Below are 19,996 nucleotides of genomic sequence, written 5' to 3' on the forward strand. Positions count from 1 at the left end.
CGGCCACACTCCCAAGTCCACCGCGAGGGCGGGACTTAACGGTTTACGGTCTCAACTTCGCGGTCCTCTGTCGGTTCCGACCCGGTGCTCGTTTCGCTTGTTTAGCTTTCGCTCGTTTATCCGTGTTTTTAGTCGTAAAGCGACGACGACATGGGCCGTAAAGTGACGCTTGCAAGCTGTTCGCTCAACCAGTGGTCGCTGGACTTCGACGGCAACCTGGAGCGGATTCTGCGCAGTGAGTAGCTAGCCCCGCGTGACTATTATTGGATGCAGGCTACTTCCGCCGCTGGGAGCGCGGGTCTCTTAAAATTAAAAAAAAGAAACATAGTACATAATAGTACGTATTATCTCATTCCTCACACTCACTTTTTATTTATTTATTTTTTTGCTAACACTTACTTGTAAATGCTAACTTTGAGTAACCCTGACGTCACTGTGACGTCACCGCTGACGTAACCTCACCCCACCCCACCCCAGGTATCCAGGTGGCCAGGAGCAGGGGAGCCCGGTACCGCCTGGGCCCGGAGCTGGAGATCTGGTACAACTTTTGCACCACACACAGAACGGAGAACATGCATGCAGGTTCCATGTCGGGCGGTTCCTCACCGGAAGCTGGCAGGTCAAGAGGATGAAGAGGGGTTGGATGGAGGCTGGTGATTGGCCAAGAGGATACCTGAAGGAAGCAACCCAGAGGAGACGAAGATATTGACAGGTTCTAAAATGGGTGATCTGTACTGAGGGAGTTCTATGTCAGGTGGTCTGTGTTGAAGGGGAGGTCTCCATTGACGGGTTTTGTCTTGGAAATCAATATTAACTGGTTGTTCTGTAGTCTACGATGATGGTTTCTATGTTGAAAGGTCTCCATTGACGCATTCCATGTTGGGAGGTCTCCACTGATGGGTGGTATGTTGGGAGTCTCCATTGACGGGTTCTTTAATTAGGGGTTTATATGAAGGGTTCTGTATCTGAGTGGTCTGTACTGCCAGGTTTTAATAGATGGGACTTGTCACTGTAGACCATGCCTGGAGCCTGCATCGAAGGGCTCTTCATATCGATGTTTAGGGGTGTGTTCTGCTAGGTTCTATGTGGGACGATCCTTATTGACAGGTTCTATGTGGAGTTTCCTTTCCTGACATGGTCTATGTATGATGGTCTACATCAGGGGTGCCCACCCTTTTTTGGCTTGTGAGCTACTCTTAAAATGGCCAAGTCCAAATGATCTACCAGCAATATATACTGTGTATATATATATATATATATATGCATAACAGCATGAACATATATGGCCCAATATAATTGTGCATATTTTTGGCCATTGCCTTACTCTCGTGACGTCTTGCACTGAAAAGACTCAGTCAACTATCAGGTAGCTAAGCCTCTAACACACTTCCAAACCCATCAATCATGGTGGAATGGTATTCGTATTGAGATCTCGGATTGGCTGTTCTGTATGTCAATCAAGCGCGTCAATGCCGTATTGGGGATGGATGATAGGCTAACAGCTATTTTTAGTGACACGCGATCCATCCACACTACTTGTACTATAGCGTATTCTGCGGCCCGCGGTTGAGTCGTTTTTTACGTTGTGCGGTAGTTTATTTTGAAAGGCAGGGCTTCGTTATCGAACCGTGTTGCCTTTGCGATCGACCAGTAGATCGGGATCTATGTGTTGGGCACCCCTGGTCTACATCGATGGGTACATTATTTGTGGGCTTACATGAACCGTTCCGTGTTAGGTGTCGGAATTATGAAGCTCGATCTTGATGGTTGTACATGAAGGGGTCTTTATTGTACATGAGGTGTTCTTTATTGACAAGTTCCATGTTTGGTATCCATATTGACTGGTCCCAAGTTGGTTTCAGGGGAACATAAAAAAAGTGAGGTTACCTTAAGTCTGACAGGTTCTCCTTGGTTCCACAGTGGTTACGGATGCGGGGACCACTTCTACGAGTCAGACACGCTGCTCCACTGCTTCCAGGTCCTGAAGAACCTCCTGGAGTCTCCGGTCACGCAGGACATCATCTGTGACATTGGAATGTGGGCAAGGCCTTCAGACAGTTCCATTGCTTAACCTCAGTACCTGGCTTTTTCAGACACTAGATGTTCTGGTTCCTGATCTTTGTTCTAAATCCTGAACACTTGCCAGTGCAGAATCATTGAATATGTAGACAACATTAAAAACGACCTGAGGACACCAGGCACTAGAACATTGAATGGTCTGAGAACTTCTGGTTCTTAAACCCTGTCAGACAGAACTGCTTCAGATTGGAACCTGGAGTTACATGACCTGGTGTTGATTTGTGTTCCAGGCCCATCATGCACCATAATGTGCGCTACAACTGCCGGGTCCTGTTTCTCAACAAGTAGGTCCAACCCTTATGCCACACCCTCAGCAGTATCGCCACATTGTACACAGGTTTTAACCCTCTCCCTACACGCCCCTGTCCAATCAGGAAGATCTTGCTGATTCGGCCCAAGATGCTGATGGCCAATTCTGGCCTCTACAGGGAGCTGCGCTGGTTCTCGCCTTGGAGGGAGCTTGGGTCAGTTCTTGGACCAGCTAAGGTTCTGCTAGATATCTTAGATATTAATACTTAGAATTACTCCAGAAGTACCTCTTGCGCTCTAATCAGAAGTATTTTTACTTTGTTGCCTGTGTCTTTCAGGAAGGTGGAGGAGTTCTTCCTGCCAAGGATGATCCAACAGGTCACCGGCCAGGTGAGCGGCACCTCCCAACTGGCATATCCCTGTGCCTTGTCACATGATCACCTGGTCCCCCGGTTCTTCCCCAGGACACGGTTCCCTTTGGCGACGCCGTCCTGTCTACCAAGGATACCTGCATTGGCTCTGAGATCTGCGCCGAGCTCTGGAATGCCAAAAGGTTCAAAATAAGGGGTGCAGATGGTAGATGGTGGCTATGGTTCCCCTGGCTGACCCTAGTCTTTGCCCCCCAGCCCCCACATCCAGATGGGCCTGGATGGTGTGGAGATCTTCACCAACTCGTCAGCCAGTTGCCATGAGCTCCGCAAAGCTGACCAAAGAGTGGACCTCATCAAGTCGGCGACCACCAAGGTAGGACCTGCCCCCTCTGTCTGGTGAGGGCGGTCCTTGTGTGGTAGTGGGCGGTTCTTGTGATAAATGTGCTGTCCTCATGTAATTGTGGTGGTGGAAGTTCTTGGGTGGCAGTTGCTTGTCCTTCTGTGAAGGAGGGCGGGGCTTGTCGGACATGGGCAGTCCCTTGATGATAGTGGGTGGTCCTTGAGTGTCAGTGGGCTGTCCTTGGGTGATGGTGACCGGTCCTTTAGTGTTAGTGGGTGGTTCTTGGACAAAGTGGGCAATCCTTGAATGTTAGCAGAAAGTCCCTGGGTGACAGTGGGTGGTCCTTGAGTGTTAGTGGACAGTGCTTGGTTGACATGGGTGGTTATTTTGTGATCATGGGCAACCTTTGGGTGACAGTGGGTGGTCTTTGAGCGTTAGTGGACGGTCCTTGGGTGACAGTGGACGGTCACTGTGTGACATGGATGGTCCTTCTGTGATCATGGGAGGTCCTTTTTTGGCCTTGGGCGGTTTTTGTGTTAGTGGGTTGTTGCTCGCGGGACAGAAGGCAGATCTCGTATGACAGTGGGTGGTGTTTTTGTGGTTAAGGCCGGTCCTTTGTGATAGATGAGACTTGGACAGCATCAGGTGGTCCTTGTGTGACGAGGGTGGCACTTGTGAGATGGTGTTTAGCTCTGGTGTGACAGAAGGCAGGCCTTGTTTGGTAGTAGGCAGACTGTTGGTGACAGTGGCCGGTCCTTGTGTGACAAGGGTGGTACTTGTGAGATGGTGGGTGGTTCTTGCATGACACCCACCATCCTTGTATGATAGTGGGAGGACCTTGTTTGATAGAATGCCATGCTACCCCATGTGCCCTCCAATTGCCCCTTGGGTACAAATAATGTTTCTCTGGTTTCTCTTGTGGCACGGATGGTCTTTGTGTGACAGTGGGGGTCCTTGGGTGACCTGAGTGGTCCTTGGATGTCAGTGGGCAGGGCTTCATTGACATTGGCGGTGGCTTGTCTTGCAGAGTGGAGGCATCTACCTGTACTCGAACCAGAGGGGCTGCGACGGAGACAGAGTTTATTATGACGGCTGTGCCCTGGTGGCCATCAATGGGGACATCGTGGCTCAAGGGGAACAGTTCTCCCTCAAAGATGTGGTAGGTGTGGACCTGGATCTGGACTGAAATCGCAACTCAGACATGGGCTTGGACTGCGATTCGGACCCGGACTCGATCCTGGACTGTAACCTGGACTTGAACTTGGACCGGGACCTGGACTCAGAACTCTGCCGGGACCTAGACTCTGACTGGGTGTGGGACTTAGATGTGGATTTAGACTGAGACCTGGACTTTATCAAGGACTGAGACCTTGAATCTGAATAGGACTTGGACTTGGACTGAGAGCTGGACTTGATCCTGAATTAGGACATGGACTGGGACAAGGATACAGATGTGTTGTTCATGTTAATCATAGTTTTGAGGCTCTGTGTGTGTGTGTAGGAGGTGATCACGGCCACTCTGGACCTGGAGGATGTGCGAAGTTACAAAGGAGAACTTTGTCAGCCTCGTCTGGTGAGGAGATGCTGATCAATAACTAATGGATCAATAAATCTTGGATGATATTAATAACCCCCCCTCCTCACTCTCACACACACACCTGCCGCCCTCCAGGACATTGAGTCCAGACCCTGTCACCGGGTCAAGGTGGACTTCTCCCTGTCTGTCGAGGATGACATTTACCTTCCCACCCACCAGCCAATCAAATGGCACTTCCTCACACCGGAGGAGGAGATTAGGTGTGTGTGTGTGTGTGTGTGTGTGTGTGTGTGTGTGTGTGTGTGTGTGTGTGTGTGTGTGTTTTGAAAGATGGTGACCCGTGTCCTTGTTCAGCTTAGGGCCGGCATGCTGGTTGTGGGACTACCTGAGGAGGAGTGGCCAGGTGAGACTCCACCCCTCCAGCAGACCACATCCCCAAACAGAGACAGACCAATATACAGTACACTTGTGTGTGTGTGTGTGTGTGTGTGTGTGTGTGTGTGTGTGTGTGTGTGTGTGTGTGTGTGTGTGTGTGTGTGTGTGTGTGTGTGTGTGTGTGTGTGTGTGTGTGTGTTTGTGTGTGTGTGTGTGTGTGTGTATATCCCGCTGCAGGCTGGCTTCCTGCTTCCTCTCAGTGGTGGCGTGGACAGCTCGTCCACTGCCTGCATTGTCCACTCCATGTGTGTCCTGATCTGCCAGGCTGTCCAGGAGGGCAGTAAGTTCATCCCATAATGCTCCTTGTCGGCAAGGCAGCTGGTAGCTCTGTCCTTCCAGACCATATCCACTGTTTTAGACTTTGACGTTTTGGCAAGGGAACAGTGAGGACACAGGGAAGGCAAAGGACAAGTATACAGACCAGGAGCAAGAGCAGGAGCAATGAAGGAAACAAGGAGACAGGGGAGAAACACAAGGAGAGAGAGAGATGGGCAGAAACCATGGAAGGAAACAAGGGCATAAACAAGAAAGGAAACAGGAGAAGACACAAGGAAGGAAACAAGGAGAGACTTAAGCAGAAACAAGAAAGGAGACGAGAGACAAAGGCAGAAACAGGGAAGACATCAAAGAAAGAGACAAGTGCAGAAACAAGAGACAAGGGATGGAAAACGGGAAGGACATGAGGAGAGAAACAAGGGAAGAAAACAAGGGGAGAGACAAAGGCAGAAACATAAGGAATCAAGGAAGGATACAGGTGCAGAAACAAAGATTTTGTCGGTTCTTTGTTTCACAACGTCTTTGTTCCAACTGTAATCTATTGCCATGGTAACCATTGACTGTGCCCATCCCCCCCAGATGCCCAAGTGCTGCAGGACGTCCGCCGTGTGGTCGGGGATGAGTCATACCGGCCTGAGGAACCCAAGGAGCTCTGCAGCCGCATCTTCACCACTTGCTACATGGCCAGCGAGAACTCATCTGAGGACACGCAGTCTCGTGCCCGAGAGCTGGCCAATCAGATCGGCAGGTGGGGTAACCCCAGTCATCTTTTTCTGTCTGCTGTAGGATCACACCAGCTGCTGCTTCAGACGACACTAACAAGCGCACAGCCCCGTGGGGAGCCGGTGCTGAGGGAGATGGTGGAGGGGCAGAAGGTGCAGAGGGGATACAGTTTTTTGACCAGTATGTCTGGGATGGTGATATATAAAGCTGAGCTATAGTTTATGAAGAGAAACCTCAGCTTCCTTGGAGGGCTTGGTGGCAGGGAACCGCATGGAGGATTGTTGTGATGGTGTCTTCCGTGGACCTGTTTGCCCCATACACAAACTGATGTGGGTCGATGGAGGCCCTGATGTGGGCAGCTACCAGGCCTTCTAGACATTACATAACTACATATGTTAGTGCAATCACAGTGCAATGTTGTCATGAAGGCTACTGACAGATGATTGTTGCTGCTTTCAGAAAGGATGGGAGTATGGCTTCCTGAGAGCTGGTCGGCACAGGCCTCTTAATTCCTTCCCAAGTACTCCACCCAGCTCTGTCGCTTTCCTGATATTCTAGGACTGTTTGTAGTGTTTGTAGCGGTGGGAGCAGGGTGAAGACGGGCCTGTTGGTCTCAAAGCGGCTGGGGAAGTTGAGTTCCTCTGCCAGGGAAATGTCAACTCCATAAGACCTGGATAAGCCACTGTTGCAGTTTGTTAGGTGTTGTAGTCCACACTGTGACTTGCCAAAGTGGTCCTCCATTTTCTGCTAATAGTCCACTTTGCCAGCCTTGATGCCGCTTCCCTAGGTTCACTCGTGGAAGGCCTTGATGCAAGACTTCTTGAAGGAATAGTACTGCACTAGTCATCCAATGTTTTTTGTTGGATAGCCACGGATGCGCTTGTCAACCATGACAGCATCTGTACTGTGTTCGACGTGAGATAGAACAGTGTCTGTGTGAGTGCCCAGCTCTTGTTCGAAAATGTCCCATGCTATGTGCTCCAAGCAGTCCTGAATTTGTGCCATGCATCCTTGGGCTGGGTTTTAATGTATTTTATCTCAGACCTGGTTTTCTTATTGAGGGGTTGTATGCTGGGATAGGTGGTCTGACAGGTCCTGGTGGCAGAAAGGTACTGCTCTGGATGCATCCTTCATGCTGGAGTAGACTCGGTCTAATGTAGTTTGGTCCCCTTGTGGTGCATTTCTGGTGTCCAGCTTCTCCATGTTGGCTAAAACAGAGAGATAGTGGAGAGCTCTGCTAGCATTAGCATCTGGTGGAATACAGACAGCCATGGTGATCACCACTATCAGCTCTCTGGACGGGTAAAATGATCGACACAGAACTTCCAGGTCTGGAGAGCAGTGAGTAGGTACAATCCTGCAGGTCTTGCTCCAGTTATGGGAGGGTAAACATGCACAGACCTCCTCCTCTGCTCTGATCAGAGTCGCAGTTTCCGTCATGGCGATGTAGCTTGTGTCCGACTAGCTGGACTGCCAAGCAAGGATATCGCTGTGGAGATTCTCAATCATCCAGGTCATGGTGAATTCTTGTCAAAATGTTCTTTTGTCTCAACTGGACTCGAATTTCTTCACTTGAAGATGTTTGACCCCTTATTGCAGAGACTTCTTCAGTTCTACTGACCTGTGGGGAGTCTCTGAATATAACTGCCAAGGTTTCTGGTGGGCCTAGGTTATGGTGCCTTGTTATGCAAATGGGGGAGTTGATTGTCAGAAACTAGGTCAAAGGGGGTTGTTATGCTAGGGGGGGGTGTCCTTACGTTGGGACAAAGTTGAAACTTTGGGGGATTTACCTGATTTAGACTTTGAAAAAGTGAAGGCCAACTTCTCAGAGTATGAAACAAATAGTGAAACCTGTTGGATCACATGGACTGAGGCTCAGGTGGACCTTACCAGGGGCTGGTTCTGGTAGTGGCTCTTTCCAGGTTGCTTGGAGGGTGCAGATGGGCCTGGTCTGTCTTGGTACTGATCCTGGTGCTGCGTTGTATATGCGCAAAAAGTTGTGCCTAAGGCCCCCTCCTCTGTTCAGAGATGGTTTTTCCATTTTGACAAAATTGGCCTCTTTCAATCCTCTCTCCAACTGTCTGTCTTTTCTGGCCAGAACAGGCATATTGCTGTCTTCAAAGGAGTGGCCCTTATCCTTCAGGTGTAAGTGGACCATGGAGTTCTGTCCTGAAGTGGTGAAAGGATACTGTGATGATCAGTACGCGGCAGTTGCGGTCGTTGGGAGTTGCGAGGAGTACTTCCAGGTTGTCGTTTCTGTGAATGATGATAAGGGAGATGCCTGACAGTGCTGGTCTCTGCGGTTGCCGAGCTTAGCCTGGCACGCAGGGTGGTCCAGCATCCCTGCAGTGTACTGATTGTTGCTCCTGGTCGTTGGCAGCTACCACCTAAACATCAACATTGACGCGGCAGTGAAGGGCATCCTGGGAATCTTCTCCATGGTAACGGGCTGCTGGCCTCAATTCCGTGTCTCCGGTGGGAGCCAGAGGGAGAATCTGGCCCTGCAGAACGTCCAGGTATGGCTGCCGTCCTTCCACCTGGAGAACTTTCTGGAAATGAACCGTAGATAAACCACAATACCCTTATATATGAAAATTAGCATTTTGTGTGTGTGAATAGAGAATACATACATATATTTAGATAGTATGATAGGGATGCATGTGTGTGTATGTATGTATGTTGGTATACATGTGTTTCTGTGAGTGTGTATCTTTCTATAGATGTCTATCCGTTGATATAAATCTATATATCTGTGTCACACTGTACATGTATTTTGTGTGTACACACACACTATATGGCCAAACTTATTCGCTCATCTGCCTTGCTGCCTTGACTCCCATGTTAACCTAAGTGAAATCCCATTCCTAATCCATAGGGTTCAATAGGACGTCGGTCCACCCTTTGCAGCTACAACAGCTTCAACTCTTCTGGGAAGGTTGTCCACAAGGTTCAGGAGTGTGTTTACGGGAATTTTTGACCATCCTTCCTGAAGTGTATTTGTGAGATCACACACTGATGTTGGACGAGAAGCCCCGGCTCTCCGTCTCCGCTCTAATTTATCCAAAAGGTGTTCTATGGGGTTGAGGTCAGGACTCTGTGCATGCCAGGCAAGTTCATCCACACCAGACTCTGTCATCCATGTCTTTATGGACCTTGCTTTGTGCACTGGCGCACAGTCATGTTAGAAAAGGAAGGGGCCAGCTCCAAACTGTTCCCACAAAGTTGGGAGTGTGGAATTGTCCAAAATGTCTTGGCATGCTGAAGCTTTCAGAGTTCCTTTCACTGTAACTAAGGGGCCAAGCCCAGCTCCTGAGAGACAACCATGCAGCATAATCCCCCCTCCACCAAACTTCACACTTGGCACAATGCAGTCATACAAGTACCGTCCTCCTGGCAACCGCCAAACCCAGAGTCGTCCATCAGATTGCCAGATAGAGAAGCGCGATTCGTCACTCCAGAGAACGCGTCTCCACTGCACTAGAGACCAATGGCGGGTTGCTTTACATCACTGCATCCAACACTTTGCATTGCACTTGGATATAGCTGCCCGGCCATGGAAACCCATTATATGAAACTCTCCGTACACCGTGCTTGAGCTAATCTAATGGCCATATTATTAAGTTTGGAGGTTTGTAGAGATTGACTCTGTAAAAAGTTGGTGACCTCTTTGCACTATGTGCCTCAGCATCTGCTGACCCTGCGCTTTCCCATTTATGGGGCCTACCACTTCATGACTGAGTTGCTGTTGTTCCCAAACACTTCTATGTTCTTATAATACAGATGAGCACTTTGATCTTGTATTGCTCCTCCACACTCCTGACCACCTCCTCGATCACCAGCTTGTCTCCTTTCTTGTGGTCTTTGACCAAAACTTCGGTGCTGTTCCCCACCCCAAGCCAGCTCTCGTTGACTACCTCCTGCCCACAGCTTCTTTGTGCATCAGCCTGCTGATGGCCTGGTCAACAGCCTCTTAAGCCTTCCATTTGCGTCCTGTTCGAACCGGAGCCTTGGGAGTTTTTTACAAAACACCAAGGCTCAAGGTCAGTTGAGTCTCTCAGCTCAAACACGAGCCTCGCCTTTTCCTGTCTGTAGCCCAGGTTGGTGGACTTCAGTGGCAGCCAGAGTATGCCTCTCCCAAACAGGCCTATGTTGGAAAGGCTTCAAGGTAAACTAAGCCATTTGCAGTTGAAACTGTTGGCTTTGGCATCCATTCATTACTGTGGATGAGGTGATCTCGCACAGCTTCAGGGGCCACATCAGGTGCTGATACAGGGTGAATTGATAGCACCAGACCCTGAGCTTTCCAGGCTTCGGACAGGTTGCTCAGCCAACATTGGAATCCTTTCTCCAACTACTGTGAAGGAGATAAAGTAATTCCTGGCTCCCTTCCGGATTGAAAGACTGCGAGACTTTGCTGGTTTGATTCTCATTCTAGCCCATCCAAGGAGTTCTTCCAAACTCTTTAGGAGCCTGGCAGTACACAGCGCTGTTCGCAGACGGCTTGTTACATCTTTCATGTAACTCTGCAAGGCTGGTAGTTGTTGGCCCGACTGTGCCCTTGTTCCTCGACCCATCTGCCTACCGTCAATCAGAATCACCTCAAAGGCTGCTGTAAAGATGATGGGAGAGATTGAGCAGCCCATTGCGATGCCTTTCTGAAGCTGATGCCAGCCTTTGGTTGTTTCCCGCGTGGTGTAGCAAAGTTGAAAATTGCTGAAGTCGTTGAATACCAGCCCCTGGATACAGGTGGAAAAACTTTTGGGCAAAGGTGATAAGCTGGTGGTGGACAGAACCATAGGCATTTTCTCGATCCAGCCAGATGATATGCAGGTCGGACTTCTCACGCTTGGCTGTCAGAATCTGGTACCAAATCATGGTTGAATGTTCCACGCAGCCTGAGAAACCTGGGATGCCTGCCTTCTGACAACTGGTTTCGATATAGTTGTTCTGTAGGAGATAGCTGGTCATTCTCTGGATGACACCACTGAGAAGAAACTCTTTCCTTCCACATTCAGTAGAGCAATTCCCCTGAACTTACCGATATTATGGGAATCCTGTTCTTTTACATTACATTACAATCATTTGGCAGACACTTTTATGCAAAGCGATTTACACAAAGTGCAATTCAGTCACTGAAGATCCGAATTAGCAGTAGTCGGAAGTCAGACATGACCACTCAACCAAATAGCCATCTCAGAACCATACACATACATACATTCATTTCATCGTTTTTTTTTCCGGGGGGGGGTTGGAGGTGCGATTAGTAGGGTAGTGCCTGGTGAAGAGGTATGTTTTCAGCTCATTGCGAAAGATGGGCATTGACCCCGCTGCCCTGACCTTTTTCGGGAGTTCGTTCCATCACTGAGGCGCCAAGACCGAGAAGAGCTGATACTGGGTCGATCGGCAGCCAGGGGCTCTGAGTGATGGGATGGATAGTCGCCGAGAGGTGGCAGATCGGAGGGGATGGGTAGGGACATGTGGCTTGACCATATCCTGGAGATAAGACGGGGCTGTTCCATTCACTGCCCGCTAGGCGAGCACCAGGGTCTCGAACTACCGGGAGCCAGAGGAAGGACATAAGAAGGGTGGTTGTGTTGGGGTCGAACACCAGGCGGGCTGCTGCTTTCTGAAGAAGCTCCAGAGGCCTGATGGTCACCGCTGGGGCACAGGAAGGAGTTGCAGTAGTCCAGAGATGACTGGAGCCTGGATGAGTATCTGCGCTGTATCCTCCGTGAGGAATCTGCGAATCTTCCTGATGTTGTAGAGGAAGATTGGATTGCTTTGGTCTTCCAGGCAACTCTCATCAGTTTCCAAAGGTGCCTCAGTAGCATCTGGAAGCTCTTATGTACCCTGTAGGGCACGCCGCTCAGGCCTGATGGTGAAGCAGATCCTGCCTTGCCTGATCTCAGCCCACTTTGGTGGTGTGTCGAAATGAGATTCAGGCTCAGGAGGGCGGGGCAGATATCCTTGGGAACCAAGAGGAACGCTCCTCTCACGGTCACTTCGCTGGCTTTTCATGTGCTCCTCGAGCTCCTTTGCAGTGGCTTCCAACCTCCCATTCTCTCTCTCCTCAAGGAGGCTCCTGGCAAACTTGAAGGGATCCTGGAAAAACTTTGCCCCCTCTTTCTCTTTTTTTGCTCCTCCGTCGTCGGATATGCTCGGCCCTCCACAAGGTCGCCAGCCTGTCTCTGATTTAAACCCAGAGTGCCTTGAGGCCTTCCTTCTCAGTGTCAGCAGCCTTCCTCCAGGCATTCCTGAGTGTATCTCCTTCTCTCGTCTCCCTGACCATCTGGGAGTGTCCTTCCTCTGCGCCATTTTCCCAAATCACTCCTTGCCTTCTTCGTATATGATGTTACCGAAAAGGTTCACCTTGGCGGTGGCACTACCTTGCAGAGCTTTTCCAAGGGTGACATGCAGATCATGGTCGAGACTTCTTGGGCCACTTGAGTTTTGGTTGCCGGATCGGCCTCTCCCTCCTTGCTCGTGTCGGGGTTCACCTCTTCCCGATGCCCATTGTGTGGGTTAGACACAAGATGTTGCCTGTGCTCCTCTGCTGGGAAAGATGCTCTTCTTCCCTCTGGCCATCTGGAATATTGGAAACCGCAGCACTGTGGTGCTGTATATCTGTGTCTTTGCGTCTGTATATATCTTTATATATATATGTCTATTTATATACAGTATACGTGTGTATACATGTTGATCTGTACATATATATGTTTATACTGTAAATATAGAACAACTTTATTAATCCCCAAGGAACTTGTTGTGCCAGAGTTTCAAGTAAAAAAAAACAAACAAAAAAAAAACAAAAACATAACAGTAATAGATAATATATGCATATATATATATACACACACACACACACAATTGAATATGCGTATGTGTGTATATGAATATTTTCTATGTGTGTGTGTATACATGTTGGCAGTAAAATTGTGTGCGTGTGCACGTGTGTGTATATTTATGTGTTTTTATATCTATGTATGTTGGCGTGTGTGTGTGTGTGTATACATACACACAGTATTTATATATGTGTATATATATTTACAGTATATGTGTATGTTGGTGTGTGTGTGTATATAATATATATGTATATACAGTACATACACACACACACACGTATATACAGTACGTATATATACGTTTGTCAGCGGCCTCTGACACTGAACAGATAAACAGATCTATATATACATATGTATATGGCTTATATTTATATATACGTATGTACGTGTGTAAGTGTGTACACACTAGATATACAGCTACACTGTGTGCACAATTATTAGGCAAGTGATTATTTTGACAACGTCATCATTTCATCCATAATTTCCAACACCAAGTTGTATAAACTTGAATGCTTATTGGATTTAATGCATATCAGGTAATGTGTGTTTGCTAAATGAGGGAGGGTGTGGCCTATGGAGACCCCATATCATATTGTGTATCATTATTTGGCAGATTCTTCTGAAGAAAGATGGGCCCATGGTTGGATCAGTAACATACACACTCAGGTGTGTATTACTGGTATTATTAAAGATGAGCTAGTTGGACCTTTTCGGGTTGAAAATGGACTCAAAATCAACTCTCAGACCTACTGACAATTTTTACAAGACACTTTCTTCAAGCAGCGGTACTAGAAAAAGTCTGCATCTTTCAAAAAGACTTTGACTGTTATGTCAAGATAAAGATGAAAAACTTAATTTCACGGCGTGTCTGGGAGGCTGTGGTTGCGGTTGCACAAAAAGTTGATTTTGACCAGATCAAGAAACTGACTGACTCCAGTCCTTGTGACTAATATTGAAAAGAAGGGTCACCGAAGTTTTTTTTTTTTTCAGAAATGTTTATTTGTAAATTTTGTGTTTATTATTCTCACTTTAACGGTTGAAAATAAACAAGTGAGATGGGTAAATCTTTGTTTTTTATTTAGTTGCATAATAATTCTGTAACTAAACACAGTAGTTGCCTACTAATGGTGTACATCTATATATTCCAAAAACTTTTACTACTTAAATGTTCAGGTTTGAGGGCTTGTTAACATTTTGGATTGACCAAGAGCACTGTAGTTGTACAATAACAAAATAAATCCTCAAAAATACAACTAGCCTAATAATCGTGCACGTGTATATGTATATACAGTGTGTGTGTGTATACATGTAGTGTTAATATATGTTTATACAGTCAATATATGAGGGTGCATACGTGGTTGTGTGTGTTTATCTATATATACATATGTATACAGTTGTATATATTAATATAGGTATGTACAGTATATGCGTGTGTGTTAGTGTATATACAGTATATATATATATATATATATACACTGCTCAAAAAAATGAAGGGAACACTTAAAAAACACATCCTAGATCTAAATGAATGAAATATTCTTATGAAATACTTTGCTCTTTTACACAGTTGAATGTGCTGACAACAAAATTACACAAAAATGATCAATGGAAATTAAATGTATCAACCCATGGAGGTCTGGATTAGGAATCACACTCAAAATTAAAGTGTAAAAACAAACTCCAGGCCGATCCAACTTTGATGTAATGTCCTTAAAACAAGTCAAAATGAATCTGTGTTGCTTCCTGAGTGGACACTATGATTTCACACAAGTGTGATTGACTTGGAGTTACATTGTGTTGTTCAAGTGTTCCCTTTATTTTTTTGAGCAGTATATATATATATATATATGTATATATATATGTATGTATATACTGTACGGTTGTCTATGTGTCAGGCCCGGGTGCGGATGGTCTTGTCCTACCTCTTTGCCCAACTGAGTCTATGGTCGCGGGGGAAACCAGGCGGCCTTCTAGTCCTGGGCTCGGCCAACGTGGATGAGAGGTGAGAACCGGAACATCCCATAATACTCTTGCGGGTGCCAGGTCCGATTCTGATCCAACTCCCCCGGTTCCGGTCCAGTCTGACCGGGTATTACACCAAGTACGACTGCTCCAGTGCCGACATCAACCCCATTGGCGGGATCAGCAAGGAGGATCTGCGCCGCTTCCTGCTCTACTGTGCCCAGGAGTTCCAGCTGGGGGCCCTGAGGAGGTGAGAGCACCTGGGTTCCTCTCCTTAAAACCTTTGGTCCCCCCCCCCCCCAAAATCCACTGCTATTGGACGTTCCCCCTACAGGGTGCTGAAGGCTCCGCCCACCGCCGAGCTGGAGCCACTGACAGACGGACAGGTGTCTCAGACTGACGAGGTAGTAGCTCCGCCCCTCAGGGTGACTTCACAAACAAGAGCTGATTGGTCTATGCGGATGTAGGCTTTGAGGCAACTGTCTCAGGACCCTTGGTTAAGGCCAGTGGTCTCAGAACTCTGATCTCAGGTCCTGGGTCTCAAGACCCTGCTCTGTGGACCCTGCTTTACAGGATCCTGAGTCTCAAGACTCTAGTCTCTGGATCATGGATCTCAGCCCTGCTCTCAGGACACTAGGTCTCAGGACCCTTGTCTCAGCTTCTGTCCCACAAGATACTGGGTCTTGAGAACCTTGTCTTTGGTCTTGGGTCACAGGATCCTGGATCTCAGTATCCTCCTGTCAGGATATTGGTTCTCAGGATCTAGGTTCTCTGTACCTGGGTGTTTAGTGCCCTGGGTCTAAAGACCCTGCTCTGTGGACCCTGGTTTACAGGATCCTGAGTCTCAAGACTCTAGTCCAGTGGTTCTTAACCTGGGTTCGATCGAACCCCAGGGGTTCGGTGGGTCAGTCTCAGGGGTTCGGCGGAGGTCAAGACACACATTGGTGATGACATCACTGGCTGCAGGTGATCACGCTGCATAGCTCGGCCTATCCGTGCTGCAGGGATTTTGGCGCGCTCGGTTGTAGTAACTTGTGACTCGTGATGGTACGTCATGTGATTTCTTTCTTAATATTTTAATCCCTTCATACTAATTATGTTGGGCAAAAAAAGAAAGCGGTCGGAAGAACACGTACAATACGGATTCACATGTATGACGGAACGTGATTGGAATCGATGTCCTAACTGCATGATTTGGAATGACAAGATGAGCAATTCTAGTCCAGCACCGGCAAAACTAAGGGAAGGCTTCCTTCAGCTGCATGGCGATGGGAACTACAAGAACATAGCGCTTGCTGAATTCAAGGTGAAGGGAGCCAGATTCGATGAAAAGGCTACTCTGCCTGTTCTTTGTACCCATCAACAAACCGATCCTCCATCCAATAAAGAAGGGTTCGGTGAATGAGTATGTAAAACTGGTGGGGTTCAGTACCTCCAACAAGGTTAAGAACCACTGCTCTAGTCTCTGGATCATGGATCTCAGCCCTGCTCTCAGGACACTAGGTCTCAGGACCCTTGTCTCAGCTTCTGTCCCTCAAGATACTGGGTCTTGAGAACCTTGTCTTTGGTCTTGGGTCACAGGATCCTGGATCTCAGTATCCTCCTGTCTGGACATTGGTTCTCAGGATCTAGGTTCTCTGTACCAGGGTGTCTCGTGCCCTGGGTCTAAAGACCTCAGTCTCAGGACCCTGTCTCAGGTTCTGAGTCTCAGGTGTTGGGCTTTAGTTTGGTTTTAGCACCTTCAGTACCTTTTTTTCAGGACATGGGTCTCAGGATCCTCAGGACCGGTGGTCTGATGAGTCAGGTCACTGATCCAATGAAAGCTGTCTCCGTGGAATCCCCCCTCCCCCCAAAAACATAACCCACAGGGTCCTGAGACTGCTGCTGTAGGTCTGCCGCAACCGTCTGCCCCATGGCCAAGGACTCCTTGTAACTGTCTTGTTGTCCCCTGCAGGCGGACATGGGTATGACCTATGCAGAGCTGTCTGTGATTGGCCGGTTGAGGAAGGTGTCCAAGTGTGGCCCCTACAGCATGTTCTGCAAGCTCATCCACACCTGGAGGGACCTTCTGACGCCTGTGGAGGTGAGTGGACCGGTTCTGCGGCTCCCAAGTTTCCAGGGCTTCACAACACGAGACGTTGACGTGAAAATCGGACTTTTAAGTTTCAAATGCAATTTGACACTTAAACCCAGCTTTGGACAAAAAGCTTTGAGTATCAGAGTTGAGTGTAACAGCCCACACTCAACCAAATCCCAATATCTGGACCACATCTGCTCCATCCCTGTCACGTGACCCCTGACCCTCCTCCTCACCAGGTGGCCGCGAAGGTGAAGCGCTTCTTCAGGATGTACTCAATGAACCGCCACAAGGCCACCACGGTGACGCCATCATACCACGCCGAGGCCTACAGCCCAGATGACAACCGCTTCGACCTTCGACCTTTCCTCTACAACTCCACCTGGGCCTGGCAGTTCAGGTGCATCGACCAGCAGGTGGAGACGAGCCGCCGGTCGTAGTCAAGGAAAAACCTGAATAATCTAGGAATCATCTGGAAATAATCAAGGAATATTTGATGAATTATCTGGAAATCATTTTTGAATCATGTAAAATAAAGTATTAATCATCTGGAAATAATTAAGGTACGATCTATGGATAATGTGGAAAAAAATCTTTGAATAATTGGAAATAATCTGAATAAAGTAGACAAACCAAGGAATAATCTGGAAATAAGAAATGTATGTAATTAAATACAGGGATAATTGGTAATAATCCAGAAATCTGTAAATACGCAAGGTGTAATCAAAAAATAATCTGGAATCAGTCAAGAAATAAGGAATAAAGGGGATGTGCAGAATTGCGGCAGCTATAGAGGGATAAAGTCGATGAGCCATACAATGAAGTTATGGGAAAGAGTGGTGGAAACTAGACTGAGTGCAGAAGTCAGCCTTTGTGAACAGCAGTATGGCTTCATGCCAAGAAAGAGGACAACAGATGCAGTATTTTCTTTGGGAATGCTTGTAAAGAAGTACAGAGAAGGCCAGAGGGAGCTGCATTGTGTTTTCGTAAACCTAGAAAAAGCATATGACAAGAGAGGAGCTCTGGTATTATATGAAGAAATCTGGAGTGACAGAGAAGTATGTTAGACTGGTGCAGGACATGTATGCTAGCTGTGAGACACTGGTACGGTGTGCTGGAGGTGGGACTCCATCAGCTCTGAGCCCCTTCTTGTTTGCTGTGGTGATGGACAGGCTGACAGATGAGGTTAGACAGGTATCTCCGTGGACCATGATGGTTGCAGATGCCATTGTGATCTGTAGTGAGAGCAGGGAAATAAAGAAAGGTGGAGGTATGCTCTGGGGAGAAGAGGAGTGAAGGTTTACTAAAGCAAGCCAGAATATATGTGTGTGAGTGAGAGGGACCAAAGTGGAACGGTGAGGCTACGGGGAGTGGAGATCGAGAAGTTGGAGGATTTCAGGTACTTGGGGTCAACAGTCCAGAGCAACGGAGAGTGTGGAAAAGAAGTGAAGAGACGGGTTCAAGCAAGTTGGAATGGGTGGAGAAAAGTGTCAGGGGTACGAAGAGATAGAAGACTGTCAGCCAGAATGAAAGGAAAGGTGTACAAGACAGTGGTGAGACCAGCAATGCTGAATGGCCTAGAAACAAATACAATGACTAAGACAGGAGGCAGAGCTAGAGGTCGCAGAAATGAAGATGCTAAGGTTCTCTTTGGGAGTGACCAGGATGGATAGGATCAGGAATGAGTCTATCAGAGGAACAGCACATGTTAGATGTTTTGGGGAGAAGGTCAGGGTAGCCAGGCTGAGATGGTTGGGTCATGTACAGAGAAGAGATAGTGAATATATTGGTAGACGGGTGCTGGAATTGAAGCTGCCAGGCAGGAGGTCTGGAGGAAGACCAAAGAGAAGATTTATGGACATAGTGAGAGAAGATATGAAGGTAGTTGGTTAGAGAGGAGGATCCAGAGAATAGGGTTAGATGGAGAAAGTTGATTCGCTGTGGCGACCCCTGAAGGGAAAAGCCAAAAGTAGAAGTCAAGAAATAAGGAATGATATGAAAATCATTACAAATAATACTGAAATAATCACGGACTGATAAAGATAAGGTGTAATTAAGGAATAATCTGGAAATAATTAGAAATAATGAAGGAATAACGAAAACCAAGCACCATCATGGAAATTCGTAGAAATCATATGGAAATAATAAGAATAATAATCCGGGATTCATCAAGGAATTATCTGGAAATGAGATGTAAACTTCTATGAAGCTCTCCCAATCGCGTTGGAGAAATTAGAATTCACCTGGAAAGTTCCGGAAAGAGCAAAAGTGAGTTCAAGTGAAGATGACAGGGAACCTTCTCCTCCCCAGGTGTCCCAGACGCCGCAGCAGTAGAACTACAATGCAGCTTCTGGATTGATGAGCCTCTCCACCCCCATTCCTGGAGGGAGGGCTGGAGAACCCTGTGTTCCAAAGGCCTCTCTGCAGGATAACCCATGTTCTAGGGCTCTCTTGGAGAAGAACCCCAAGTTCTAGGGTTCTCCTGCAGAGGAACCCCACATTCTAGAGGCTTCTTCGCAGGAGAAACCATGCTCTTTGGCTGTCTTGGACAAAGACCCCATGTTCTAGGGTTCTCCTGCAGAAGAACCTCATGTTCTAGAGGCCTCTTCGTAGGAGAACCCTTGCTCTTGGGCTGTCTTGGACAAAGACCCCATGTTCTAGGGTTCTCCTGCAGAAGAACCTCATGTTCTAGAGGCATCTTTGCAGGAGAACCCATGTTCAATGCGTTTCTTGGAGAAGAACCCCACATTTTTGGATCCTCCTGCAGAAGAACCTCATGCTCTAGAGGCCTCTTCGCAAGAAGGCCCACATTCAAGGAGTCTTCTGGAGAAGCCAACATTATAGGGTTCTCCTGCTTCAGAACCTCATGTTCTAGAGGCCTCTTTGCAGGAGAACTCATGTTCTAGGAGTTTCTTGGAGAAGAACCCCAAGTTCTAGGGTCCTCCTGCAGAAGAACCCGACATTCTAGCGTTCTCCTGTTCCATTATGAGTCTTATAAAACTGGAAAATAAACATCTCTAATGCAAAATGAACTTGTCTGGGGCCTGTTCTGAATGCGCCTGCGCATCACGCGTAAGGAGGTCTCCCACGAGGAGCAGGTGGGCG

The 19,996-nt window shown here is 47.7% G+C and overlaps 1 protein-coding gene across 3 annotated transcripts; it reads left to right on the forward strand.

Moving 5' to 3' along the window:
• The first annotated feature begins 16 nt into the window (after positions 1 to 16).
• nadsyn1 (NAD synthetase 1) lies at positions 17 to 19,923 on the forward strand. Of its 3 annotated transcripts, none has more exons than XM_086152917.1 (21): positions 17 to 235; positions 478 to 538; positions 1,921 to 2,037; positions 2,310 to 2,363; positions 2,454 to 2,543; positions 2,667 to 2,718; positions 2,793 to 2,881; positions 2,955 to 3,072; positions 4,067 to 4,198; positions 4,541 to 4,612; positions 4,712 to 4,836; positions 4,931 to 4,979; positions 5,189 to 5,291; positions 5,867 to 6,035; positions 8,391 to 8,526; positions 14,748 to 14,854; positions 14,933 to 15,064; positions 15,149 to 15,218; positions 16,769 to 16,897; positions 17,131 to 17,307; positions 19,202 to 19,923. In XM_086152917.1, exons 1-21 carry the CDS (start codon positions 151 to 153, stop codon positions 19,223 to 19,225), a joined length of 2,091 nt encoding a protein of 696 aa, XP_086009043.1. In that variant the 5' UTR covers positions 17 to 150; the 3' UTR covers positions 19,226 to 19,923. The 3 variants fall into 3 exon arrangements, 2 of the variants coding, with proteins under 2 accessions (XP_086009043.1, XP_086009045.1); XM_086152919.1 differs by having other exon boundaries at positions 157 to 235; positions 478 to 712; XR_015106630.1 differs by lacking the exon at positions 15,149 to 15,218.
• Positions 19,924 to 19,996: the final 73 nt, after the last annotated feature.

This window comes from Fistularia commersonii, chromosome 9, assembly GCF_037954325.1.
Source record: "Fistularia commersonii isolate RoL2024-O1a breed Wild chromosome 9, RoL_Fcom_v1.0, whole genome shotgun sequence".
Lineage (NCBI taxonomy): Eukaryota > Metazoa > Chordata > Actinopteri > Syngnathiformes > Fistulariidae > Fistularia > Fistularia commersonii.

Coding starts and splice junctions, on each gene's coding strand:
- nadsyn1 (XM_086152917.1), top strand. CDS start 151: ATGGGCCGTAAAGTGACGCTTGCAAGCTGTTCGCTCAACCAGTGGTCG. Junction 15,065..15,148: donor CAGCTGGGGGCCCTGAGGAG/GTGAGAGCACCT, acceptor TTCCCCCTACAG/GGTGCTGAAGGCTCCGCCCA. Junction 17,308..19,201: donor TCAGGTGCATCGACCAGCAG/GTGGAGACGAGC, acceptor TCTCCTCCCCAG/GTGTCCCAGACGCCGCAGCA.